We start from the raw sequence: 13191 nt of genomic DNA, 5'->3' as shown, positions 1-13191 counted from the left end.
TTCTGTAGATAATGTTCATTATAGTTACGTATGTTAATTGAAAACCTAAGATGGGACATTTTTAGTTACCAAATCTGTCGAAATGGAAACATGTTAACTATTTGGAATAATTTAGAAAATATATATTCCAGCTGGTTTGAAAATTTTGGAACGGAAATGTTCATTTTCAACCACAAATTTTTGTTAATATTTTCATTTATGTTTTTTATTTATCTATTTATAGAAAGAAAGGGATACATTGAGATCCATTTAGACAAATTGATAGTTTTAGTTCTAAGAGTATTCATAGCGGTGAGTTCAATGAGATGGTTAATGAGGTGGTAATTCTAATTGTAATTTAATAATGAAATTTTAACATAATAAGATGTCACATTGATATTCAATGAATTTGTAGTTCAATAGCCATTGAATTATTCAATGGAAAAAATCAAAGTTCTCTAATCTTAATTACATACTATAAAACCTTTTTAAATTTAATGCATTATAGGAAAAAATATAAACATCCTACATTTAATTTTGGATTATTTCTATAAAAACATTCTACATGTGATGATTCAATATAAACATCCTACATCAATATAAAAATATTTCGGAAATAAATGCAATTTAACCAATAAAATATTTCAAAATTAAATAATGAGATGGCTAAAAAGACATACCATTTTATCATATAGACACTCTAATTTGATTTTGAAATATTTCTATCGGTTGAAATTGTATTTCTTTCCAAAAATACTAATTATAAATAATTAATTATAAGTAAACTTTTTATAAAGAATCAATAAGATGTCTGAAAGATATCTTATTAACAACACCCTTAAATATTTAAAGGTTTACCCGATTATAACTAATATATGCTTTACCCGATTTGCCACCTTCCTCACGGTTTCTTGCATAGACTTTTTGTTCTTGATTGGCCCAAGCAAAATCCCCAAAGTTCTTGGTCTTTTAGTCTAATTGAAAATAGAGATTATTGAACTACATAAACGTAAATGTCAACGTATCTTTTAAAACCATCAATTATCTAGTTGCATCCACGAAGCTACATCTGTCGAGTCAACAATCAATCAAATTTCATCTTGTCTTTTTAACGAACCCTTCTTCGAAGCTAGCTCCTAAATAACCACTTGTATCTTGAGCATTAACACTTGTAAAATCTCCCTTCATCTGTCGTTTTTAACTCGAGAATAAGATAACTTAATACACAGCAGCACAGCACAGCACAACGATTTTCAAAATCCTACAACTGAAAACGATATGACTATGTTAGTTTATACCTTGTGCAATAAGAGTTGTACATTTTCGCATCTAACACAAGTATTTAAATGCCCAAGGATCCATAGGCCTTTTAATTACCCACCACAGACCAGAGTCCGGACAACAACAGTATACACCGCCATATTCAAGAAAATGAACAAAAACAGTAGTGGCAGAGCTTCTGACAAAACCCCGACAACACCAGAGACTGATATGAAGAGCATAAAGGTGAAGTACATTTCGAGCCCAGTCATGGTGGAAGCAAAAGATGCTTCTCAGTTTAAAGAAATCGTGCAACATTTCACCGGCCAAACTCCCATCCAAACTAGCTATGGCGTATATTCTAATCCTACCACAGCCGCCACCACCACCACCGGAGAAGCTACTCGTGCACACTTTTCTTATGAACCTTCAAACAAGAAGCCACAAGCCTTGATCGATAGTTTCTCATGGGAAGATATTGCAGAGTGGAATTCATATAGATAGTTGCTCAGTGGGAGATATTGTTAAGAGTCGTAGTTATATCATCATTTTGGCCTTAGCATGTATCTAAACCCACAATTAGTATAAAATTTCAGTTTTTTGTTTATATGTTTGAATTTTTTGTTTATCTTCAAAATTTGGCCACTCAACCATCTATCATCTTTTACGATGGGTTTGAGATCAATCTGACCCGACCCGACCCGACCCGATATTTAACAGGGTCTATTTGGTCCATGTTGACTAACGATTTGATAATATCAATTTGTTTGTATTAAAAACAAAGAAACCACGAGAAAAACAACCTACAAATTTACAAAATAGACTATCATATGATCCATCGTCCCAAAACATAAAGAACACGAAGATCAACAGTTACACAGTTTCAGAGTCAACCCAACATCGAGAATTCAAATATATAGAACATTCTACGTACTTCCATAAAAGACTACAAGCTACTACAAAAACTCTTAAAAGATTGAAACTAAAGCAGTTTTGCCTAACACAAAGTGTATGATCATTGATCAGTTACCTTTGTCGGGAGATTTCAGGTACAGTGTCTCACCACCATCCCCACCACCGGAACCACCACCTCGCCCCTCATTGGTGGGCCCAGAAATCCCAATGTCTTGCTTACGAGAAAAGTCCGGGAACCCTCCTCCTCCTCCTCCTCCGAGATGAGTTCCACCGCCAGCAGCATTGTTATTGTCGGACTGTAGCATGTGAAGTCCGCTACTTCCACCGCCGGAGTTCATTCCAAGCTGGCTATGCAACGCCTGCTGCTGCTGTAGCGACGAGTACTGCTGTTGACTGTAGAGCATCGAAGAACGTGCAGCCATGAGTGCTTGAGGTGACATCTGTTGCGCTTGTTGGTGTTGCTGCATGTAGTGACTTCCTGGCTGCTGCATCATTCCGCCTTGAGGATACTGAATCGTAATATCGAAAAAGAAAATATATATATATATATATATATATATATATATATATATATATATATATATATATATATATATATATGTAATTGGGATCATCGGAAAGTATGAAATTTTGATGTGAATAGTGAAAATTTTTACCTGAGAATGAAGAGCAGGTGCCTGGGGTTGAGAGTCAGCAATGGCAGCAAGGTACATCAGGTTTCTCTGAAGCTTGGCCTGATGTCTGCAATAATCAAAAAGTGATATTAATTTCATTATTATTAATTTATTAGCAAAAGACAAATGTACTATACTTCATTTATTGATATATCAGAATACACTTGGTCAATTTCAGCAAAAATTCATATCCAAAATAGAAATACTCACTCTGCACATTCGGCCATTTTCCCTGAGTTTTGACTCTCAACAATCTTCAGGATCAGAGACTTGTTTTCATCAAGGTACTGCACATGAGTAATTATATACATGAAACAAAATGCATATAAACGAAACCAAGAACAAAGAATTAATATAAAAATTTGTACCACTACATATCAGTCACATATTATCCAAATTATATATTGATTATATGGAGAACGTACACACAAAAAAGAAAAGAGGGACGTGGGTTATTGTATTACAACATATATATATAATAATCTTGTTGTTGCGTAATGAAATCTGGTAATAAGATGCCTAGACCACAAAAGACAACATGTGAATCAAGATAGCAAATCAAATACAAAAGCACAAAGATTGATGCAAATAAAGAATGTTTAATGACGAATCTTTATTAACCCATTACCAAGAAGGGGAGCTAATTTTATCTAATATTTAATTCAACCTGCACATTCGAATCATATTCGCAAATAAATTAAAAAACTTTATGCTTTTTTTATAACGGAAAGAGAATATATTTCATGCAATCTCCAAAAAAAGTCCACTTGACGGAATTGAAATGCACCTTTTTTGGAATTTCGGACAGTTTTAATCATTAAAAAACGACTCTTTGTCCAATATTTTTTACTCGTATTTTATTTTTTGTGAATATGAAACCTTAGCCTCTCTTTTCTCAACTCATCTTTATACCACACTCAAACCCTAAACAAAAAGACTTCCATGTCCAAAACTATATCGACTTTCTTGAACTTGTGAAGTGAATATTTTTCAAAAACCCATTTAGGTTATAAAGGTATTTGGCCCTAGCTAGGTCACATGACCTTTGGGTTGGGGTTCAATTCTTGTTTTCTGTGCCGGTTATAAAGAAAACCCAAAGGTACACAAAGCTCAAAACTTTATTCTCTTGTTTAAGTTTCCCAGTAAGCAAGAGAAAAAAAAAAAAAAAAGCAACAATGGAAGACCCAATAAAAGATAATGAAAACAAAAACCAATAAAATATTCAATCGAAAGTTTGCATTTTTACAGTCGGAAAAAGGAAGAAGAAACATGTGTTATCGTTACGAGTAATGAACAAACAGATCATGCAAAGAACTTGAGTATGGTGAAAAGATATTCAACCCAAAAGTAGTAGAGCAATAAATTAAAGATATATGTGATGATAAGGTCTATATATACAGGGAACCTTGTTTCAGATGAAGAAACAAGCAGGAAAAAGGCAGGCAAAAGCCAAAAAAAGCAACATAAAAAGATCAATAAAGTTGAACAAATCCACCCAACAACAAGACACACACAGAGGACTTGATTCTGGTGTGTGAAAGAGAAAGTTAAAGGTGAAAACATATCTCAGGGAGGAAGGAAACCTGTTGAATATGATCAGTAGTGACGTTGTTGGAGGGATAATAGGCTGCCATCATGGGCTGCATCTGCATCAGGTGCTGCTGCATTATATATATGTGATATTTGATATTTCTCCCCCCACCCTTTCACACACACACTCACTCACTCTCTCTTTCTCTTTCTCTCTCTATAAAAATATGTGGGTGGGTGTCTTTCTCTCTCTAGACTGGATAGACGACTACAAGCACTGCAAATTGCGAAGAGGAAAATGTGAAAATGGGGCTCCACAAAGAGACCCTCTTTTGCTTTCTTTGTGTATGCGAGTTTTTGTGGCTTAAAAACTTCAAATCAGCTTTTTATTTTCCGGTTGTTTGGTTGCAAAGACTAAAATGGGGTCTTTTGAAGCCCGTCAAAACACAGAGATTAATGGCAGAAATGTCGATGGATAGATTGAAGGGTAAAAGAAAACAAAAAGGCAGCAGGCTTTTCTCAGTGTACTACAATCTTTGGCTATATATACAGCTGGTGGTGGTAGGATGAAAGAGGGTGGCACAAATTCAAATTAGGGTTTAGGGTTTTTTTTTTCTATCTTTTGCTTCTTTCAAGTTCAAATGCCCAAAAATTGCAATATTCAGATGATGGATTGGATATTTATAGGAGGTAAGCACCAAATTTATACTAGTATATAACTTTTTATTACTTGGAATAAGTTATTAATCAGATCTTTTATAATCATAACATTTGTTAGATATACATTTATTATTTTCTTGATAATATCAGTTATAACACACGAGGTTTTATTTTTTCGATAAATCATATTTATCTTATAAAATACACAGTTAATGATCAATATTAAAATTTAAAATGTAAAATGCCCAAATGCCAACTGAACTAGTAAAATAAATTTTGTGTTTTATTAAAGAAGAGTAAATAGAAGAAGAAATGCGCTATGTATCCTTATAGACACTAAATATTTAGAAAACTCTCAAAAAAAAAAAAATTTGTCTAAGCTTATGATATTCTTATCGAAGTAAAAATACAATCTCCAGAGATTTTGCTCCAAGACAACTAAAATATTGTTTCTTTTTTCTCCAAAGATCTTCTAAGTTTATGATATCCTCACCTGCAACTGGACCTTTCAGTAATCTATATATGTTTTCCTTTTTGTTTATTTGTGATTAGTGCATTTGTTGAGAATAACATATGTTTCAAGATTAAGATTAACATCGAGTTTTATTAACTTAAGTTGTTTAGTGCAGGATATTATAAGAGAATAGTACAAAAGGTAAAGAGCATTAAAGATAAAGGTTATGTAGTCACAAGTTTTGAAGGGCTAAAGGGTAGAAGATAGAACTAAAGGGGTGCCCTCATTTCTTTGAAATTTAGTTGTTTGTTTTTTCGAAACCAAAGCGTCTTCACCCTCCGAACCATATTTGTAACCCTTTGTAGCCGAACATGTCGACTAAACATCTGCAGTCTGCAATAAAAAGTTTGTTTGTTTTTTAACGTCTGCAAATTAAAACATAATCTGATTTTTAATTACCAAACAAACTACCAAATCATAATCTGATTTCTGATTACCAAAACTTTTTTCTGATTTCTTAAGTCATTACTAATGCCAAAAATAATAATAATAATAATAATAAATAAATAAATAAAAATTTGATCTTTGATATCTTAAGTCATTAACAACACTGATAATCTAATTTTTAGCATAAACAAACAATTATCTAGCTTTAAATAGACATCAAACATTTCATAGCAAAATTTAATTTTGGAAAAGAAAAAAAAAATTTGAAAACATCCCAAAATAATCAGATTAGCATAAACAAACATGAAAAAAAAATCATCTACCAAACATCCCATCAAACAAATAAGATTTTGAAAAAAAAAAAAAAAAAAAACCCGGTATTCTAGGAAGCAGAAATCAGATGTGTTTCTTCAAAAATCAAAAAAACAATTGATTTCAAATCAGATGGGGAAAAAGAGAATGAAAGTGTTACCTGAAAAGAGAAGGATAAGGAGAAGGAAAATTGGTAGAACAGAAGGAAGACGTTGTGTGGAGATGGGAGGATTTTCATTCGTAGATGGTTGTGGAGGTCGGAGCTTCTGGTGCGTCCGGTGGTCGGTGCATCTAGTGGACAGTGATTTTGGTGATCGATCGGAGGGAGGACGACTGGTGGAGGAACGATCGATAATGAGGAGAGGTATGGAGGTGCTGAGAGGAAAGAGTTACATGTTTTTTTTGCTAGGGTTAAATGAGTTGTGAAGACCTTATAAGACATTGGTCACACAGTTCTGTTGATTCTTCTCTAGTTTTCTCTTTACTGTGATTAGGGTTTGTTCATACAGTTGTATTGATTCTTCTCCTAGTGGTTATTGATTGTTTTTATTGAGTCTTATTTGATATAGTGTGAGTGAATCTTGTAGTGAGGTTTCAAATATACATGTTTTATTACGTATTAATAAAAGTGAGTTTTATGAGCTTAACATGGTATCAGAGCTAGAGTTAGCCCGTGTTTGCATTTTGATCGTGTTTTTGGTGTGATCTAAGTAATACGGTGTTCTTTGGTTCATTTGTTTGTTTTATTTTTAAAACTAGGGTTTCTGAGTTTTTTGTTGTTTGGTAAATTTATGTTCGGTTTTTGGTGTCATATTTTTTTGATCTGTTGTTTTCTTGTTCCTTGTCATGTATATATTACTCGGTGAAGAATGTTTTCCATTCATAATATTTTTTTTTCTACATTAGATCTTGTGATGATATGCATTTCTTGATATGAGATATGTGTTTTTGATCTATGCTCGAGAAGGTTTGCTTGAAGATCGGTGTTTCCATTATTGTGTTGATGGCGTCATCTCTTTTGAGAGTAAATGCCTGCTTAATTGTAAACGTTAAATTCAACGTTTTCTTTATCCCCTAACAACCAACACTAAGTCAAATGGTTAACGTTAAAAGAGATCCAAATGTTTGTTAACTAACCATTAATGGTGTGCTTGGCATTTGGATGTCACTGTGATTGTAATGACCCACATTTTTCTCTTCTAATTATCCAGGGATTATTAGAGTTCTCTAACAAATGCGGAATTCTATAACTCAAAAACACTGTATATCTCAGGATAATATCGGGTTTACAATAAAATCATACTCAAAATTTAAGCAACAAGGCACACTAAAAAATAAAAAATACTTCTAGTCCAATTCCTTATGCTCCTACATCCTCTTGTACAATGGCTACCACCTGAGCCTGCAAAAATGAAAGAATCTACAACATCAGGCCACAAGATTGGTGAGTTATACTTTAATCTATTTTCACGCATTCATACTCTACTACTTTGTTCTTTCTTTTATTACTCTTACTCGATATCAACTCATGCCTTCTCATCTCTTCTTACACTCGTCTCATTCTCTATTCATACTTTATGTCAGCCTCTTCCCGACTCTTCTCATTCCTTTTTCTCACCTCATTTTCTCCTCTTGTTTTACTCTATTTACACTTCTTATTATGACATTTTCCTTTTCACCTCATGCTCTTTTCCCATTCTAAGGCATACTTCATCCTCTCTCTACGTCCCATCTATTCTTACATTCTACACCTCTATTCCCATTTAGACCCAACCAGTCTAATTATCCACGATAGCTTCACTTATCACATATAGATGTTTAGCTCAATACCATAAATCTCCAGTCATACATCATTACTCTATCTATATCTAATATGTGATGGTTATCTAATATAGTACCATCACTATCTAACCACACATACATATTATATCTCAAACATACATACATGTTTTATCTTCAACTACACATACATACTATATCTTCAACCATACATACATGCTCTATCTTCAAATATACGTACATAATCTATATTCAACAATACATACATTCTCTATCTTCAATTATACATACATACTCTATCTTGAACCATACATACATACTACAAACATACACACATGCTGATTTACATTATTATAAACATACAATCATAATCTATCTTTGTCTAACATCTTTTTGGCATTTAACACAATACCATCTATATCCAATCACTCTTTCATACTCTATCTTTCATTTATTATATTACAAGTAGTTAACCAAATACCGCTAACATCTACTCATACACACATCGTCATTTATAAGGTTATAATTCATATAAATATGCACTATCTTCATCTAATAAGTATTGTGTATTTGAAAATAATACCATAAGCATATAAACATACATACATAATAACATAAACATACATAATCTAGTGAGAGAGTGAGAGTAGTAACTCACCTTGATAGTTAGTGAAGACTAACTACCATTGGCTTTATTCTTCAATTGATGCATCTTGCTCCATCTACTTGGCTCAAGACCTATTCATACAACATATCAAGTCCCTTAGAACTTGTATTGGTCTATTAAGAGCTTAATCACTCTCTATATCAAAGTGATCACTTAATTGATCATAATTCTAACATCTCATTTCTTACCTCTAAATCTATTACATCCATTGAATTAAGCATCCCTTATTACCTAATTCATTACATTATATTCTCTAATGCATCAATTCATCTTCCTCACTAGTTAGAGTTTGAAACCCTAACTTCACATATATGGATTTCACTTTGTAAATCACTTCCAAGGCTTGATTAAAGCTTCTATGCACCCTCATTATCATCATAATCAGTTATAGGTTGATTAATTCAACCATTCTAACCAATCTATCAATTTCATAATTAAAGCTCAAAGCTTAATTGTAAGGATAAATATTTACCCTAAGAAGAAGAGGATGATAATCCTAGCAATCCATCATCTATAACTTGTCTTGGCATCATAATATCCATCTATAAATCTCTCCAACCAATTTCAAGAGAAATGGTTCGGAAATAAGCTATTAACTCTATGAAATATGTGTTCTGATTGAGAAACCGTGTCGCAGTGTGTTATTAGGTTGTGGTCTTCCTCTGACTATGTCGTGGTGCATTTCCATTATAGAATCCTACTTTCTCCACCATATCGATGTACCCATATACGACGTCGCAATGCAAAGTATATTGTCCTCTGGTTACGACGAAACTCTTGTCTGAACCATCGTTCTAAAGACCATGCCACTTAAATATACTCATCATGTCGCGATGGTGTTAGGTGTTCTATGCATCAAATACAATTTAAATAAGTAGCGGAAAAATCAATCTATGATATACCTAAGTGTACATGCAACCTAGGATCTAAGTTTCATACTAATTACAGCTACCCTATGAAAAACATAAAGACAAAAGAAGAACCACATACCTCTCTTACATTCAATGACGTTTTAGCCTGCGGTATTATGAATACAACCATGTTTGGATGAAAATCATCCAAACTAAAATCCCTCTCTTGGTTCATAGCCAATGAACTCAAAAGAGAAAAACTAAAAGCAACTAAGAGGGGTCAAACTCTAATAGAGTTCGTCCACAAGAATAGGAGGGAGAAGATGGCGAAAACTTCAAGCCAATGAGCAAGGAAGAATGAAATCCATAAGACCCTATTTACAGTCTTAAATACCTTCCTAGATTTTGTCTTCCAACCCATGTGGGATGGGATGAGATTTTTGAAATCTTCCTTATTCCATAAGGAGATTTCGTCCACCCTATCTCCCCTAGGGTTCTGAAAATATTCCTGATTAATCAAGTATTGATTAATTGATATTCTGTAACATCCTGTTTCCTACAATTTCTAAGCCATGGACTGGAAGTCGATTGTGTAAGGTTTTGGGCCTAATGAGGAAAAGTTTAGTCCTTAGGGAAGGAGGTAATGATATTTAAGAGATTTTACCCTTGAATTGTGTTCTGTGCCAAATGGTAGAAAGGGAAAAGTCATAGATGAGTACTTGCATGGAATATGGATTTTTTTTTCGAGAAGTTTTTAGTCCAAGATATTTAGATAATATTGTAGATATCTTCAACACCTTTCCGTGGATATAAAGAACGTCGAAAACGTAGTTGGAACAAAGAAATTATGAACGTTTGAATTTAGGATGATTTTTGGGTTAGTCGTGTGCACAGGGTGTACGGGGAGTACGCAAAGAGTACTAGGGCATCCCTAGTATGTTGGGCATACCAGAAGTATGCAAGGCGTACGCGATCAATGCCCAAACCTTATTTTCGTGGTTTAAGCCCTATTTAAGCTCCTTAGCTTCCTCAAACCTATTTCATTCTCAGCCTCCACCTTTCCCACACCCTCTCTTGAAATCCCAGCCCTAGATGTAGCCTTGTGAGCAAAAAAAGGTGCTTTTAAGTGCTTTGGAGTGTTCTTGGTGCACCTTGGAGAAGAAGGAACTCATTGAAGAAGTATTGGTTTCATTGGAGCTTGTATATCAAGACTTTGTTCACCTTGATCTTTCTTTTAGAGGTATAAAGTTTGAATCTTGATGATGAAATTATTATATTTAGCCAATTTTGGGTGTTATGAGCTTTTGGTCACTTTAAGTGCATAATGTTTAGATCTTGAAAGTTTGTGAACTTGTTATGGATAAAGGTTGAAACTTTATTCATCTAAACATTATTTTAAATTTAGATCTGAAGGTTAGAGACTTGGACTTAATGGATTAGTTGAAAAAGATGCACTTTTGGGCCCCTTTGAGACTTTAAGACTAGATCTTGTTTGTTGGGGACATTCTAATGGATAAAGTTGGAAACTTTATCCATTATGGAGCTATTATGAACCATAAAATGTGATCTTGGCCCTTATATCCCTTCCATGCAAGAGTTGTGATGTATTATTGGGTTAAGAACTTAGGGTTTTGGACATTAAGCACTTTATAGCCATGCAAAGTCATAAAGTTGGAAACTTTATGACTTAGGACATCATTTTGGGTTTGGATATGAGTTTTGGACGTAAGGGATTAATAGAATAAACTCTTAATGGAGTTTTAGGACGGGGCTGCGAACATTGGGCATACCTGGTGGTATGTTGCACGTACGCAATCAGCGCCCCGTTTTTGGTCAACATCATAGTACGTTGGGCGTACTCCGCTGGGAAGGGATTTTGACTTTTGGACACTGACCGTTGACTTTGACTTTGACTTTGACCAGGGTTGATCAGTTAAGACCATGATTATTTTGGGAAAAATGTTATTAATTCAGAATGGGAAATGTTTTGATTTTTAGGAGTCGAGTAGAGCCGGTTATCGGAGCAGGGATTATTCAGACTAAGAGGTGAGTTTTCCTCACTATACCCATGGGCCGAAGGCACCAATGTCGGCCCACTAGATTATTTATCCTGGTCAAGATAGTTATATGATATGTGTAGTTGTGCAGTAGATCCTGTATGATTATCTATATTTGTTGGCTCTGTGTTTGTGTTTATTTGTTGCATATGCCGACATGTTTGTGTTGGGTTGAGGCGGCTCTGCTTTGTGTTGTGGGCCAGGACACTCAGGGACGACTGGATAGGCAGTAGGCCCTGTGAGTCAGTCCAGTCATGCCAGTAGCCCGTAAAGCGGTCCGGATAGGTTGTAGGCTCCGCGAGGCGGTCCAGTCAGGTCGGCTGCTCGTAGAGCGGTCCAGATAAGTTGTAGGCCCTACAAGGCGGTCCGGTCAAGTTGGTTTCTCATGTTTGTATGTGTGACATCCCCATTTTTACGGCCAGAAAAGACCGATTTCGTTTATGCTTTTTAATTAAAAAATCATAGTAACTTCTTAAAAAAAGTATTATGGAATTTGTTCCCAAAACAAAATATGATATAAATTTATCAAATCATTTCTTAAAGAAATGTATTTTCATTACATTACAAAAACTCGGGATGTCAATCATCGATACAGACCATAAGCATAAACCAAAAAGAAATAAACATCTTAGGCCACAAAACATAATTTGGCCTCAAATCCATAATCTCTCGTCAAGTCATCCAACTATGCTTTTGCCACTACCTATAATACAAGAAACAAAGTGGGTCAGGCTGGGGAGCCTGGTGAGCATATAGGGTTTTCAACCCACAATAAATAAGTTTATTATTTTCAATAATCATTAACCCGATTACCCGTTCTTGTTATCCTCACCTTACGTCCCTAAAGCATCTATCATAAGGGACCTATCCTAAGGAATTTAATCAGGATGGACACTACTGCTAAGGGGATTCCTTAGCCATAAGTGTTTATAAGGCAACCATGGGGGGGGGGGGGGGATGGAGTACACCGGTGAACACTTTGTTCACAAACACCTACAGGTTGCGAGCCTGCTAGCGTTCCACTAGACTTCCTAGAAAAGTCTGTGGTCGTCATCCATACTCCGCTAGATGACTGGAACAACGTCAACATTGAGGCCTCTCATCATTTTATTTCACCACACACAAACTATTTTATATACCCATGTTCTACCCAACATATTTGTAGATATAAAATACATACATGGTCCAGATCTGTAAATCAAAGCTTACATCTTTATCCAGCATAACTTTCAAGGCGTAAAATACATATACAGTCTAGATCTGAGGAAAAAGTTCAGATCTGAAGGAAAGAAGTTCATATCTTTCATCCAACATAGATCTCAAAGTATACAGTCTAGATCTGAATAAAAGTTTAGATCTGAGATGAGAAAGTGTAGATCTAAAGGAAAAAGTTTCAGATATGAAAGAAAGAAGTATGGATCTTTCATCCAGAAAATATCTCAGGCAAACGGATAACATATATACACATAGCACATAATTTATATAAAATACTTCATATCTATGTGTAAGATGAAAGTGACTATGCACTCACCCGATACAGAGTGATTTGGACAACACTTCGCTTCTAAAAATAACCTTCACTGACGAAACCGGGAAGTTTGCTTGA

The 13191-nt window shown here is 34.6% G+C and overlaps 1 protein-coding gene and 1 long non-coding RNA gene across 3 annotated transcripts; one reads left to right on the top strand and one right to left on the bottom strand.

The window, feature by feature from the left end:
• Positions 1-2049: 2049 nt before the first annotated feature.
• On the bottom strand, positions 2050-4640 carry LOC111916319 (GRF1-interacting factor 1). Of its 2 annotated transcripts, none has more exons than XM_023911963.3 (4): positions 4412-4640; positions 3039-3115; positions 2811-2895; positions 2050-2663 (listed from the first exon to the last, which is right to left on the bottom strand). In XM_023911963.3, exons 1-4 carry the CDS (start codon positions 4493-4495, stop codon positions 2262-2264), a joined length of 648 nt encoding a protein of 215 aa, XP_023767731.1. In that variant the 5' UTR covers positions 4496-4640; the 3' UTR covers positions 2050-2261. The 2 variants fall into 2 exon arrangements, with proteins under 2 accessions (XP_023767731.1, XP_023767730.1); XM_023911962.3 differs by having other exon boundaries at positions 2050-2636.
• A 282-nt stretch (positions 4641-4922) lies between these two features.
• Positions 4923-6878, top strand: LOC122196530 (uncharacterized). The gene is made up of 2 exons (XR_006188454.1): positions 4923-5048; positions 5643-6878. It is a non-coding gene; the product is annotated as an uncharacterized LOC122196530 (long non-coding RNA).
• Positions 6879-13191: the final 6313 nt, after the last annotated feature.

This window comes from Lactuca sativa, chromosome 2, assembly GCF_002870075.4.
Source record: "Lactuca sativa cultivar Salinas chromosome 2, Lsat_Salinas_v11, whole genome shotgun sequence".
Classification (NCBI taxonomy): Eukaryota; Viridiplantae; Streptophyta; class Magnoliopsida; order Asterales; family Asteraceae; genus Lactuca; species Lactuca sativa.
The sequence above is the reverse complement of the archived record's forward strand: the minus strand, read 5'-3'. Positions and strand labels throughout refer to the sequence as shown.

Coding starts and splice junctions, on each gene's coding strand:
- LOC111916319 (XM_023911963.3), bottom strand. CDS start 4,495: ATGCAGCAGCACCTGATGCAGATGCAGCCCATGATGGCAGCCTATTAT. Junction 2,896..3,038: donor AAAATGGCCGAATGTGCAGA/GTGAGTATTTCT, acceptor TGATTATTGCAG/ACATCAGGCCAAGCTTCAGA. Junction 2,664..2,810: donor CACCTGCTCTTCATTCTCAG/GTAAAAATTTTC, acceptor ATTACGATTCAG/TATCCTCAAGGCGGAATGAT.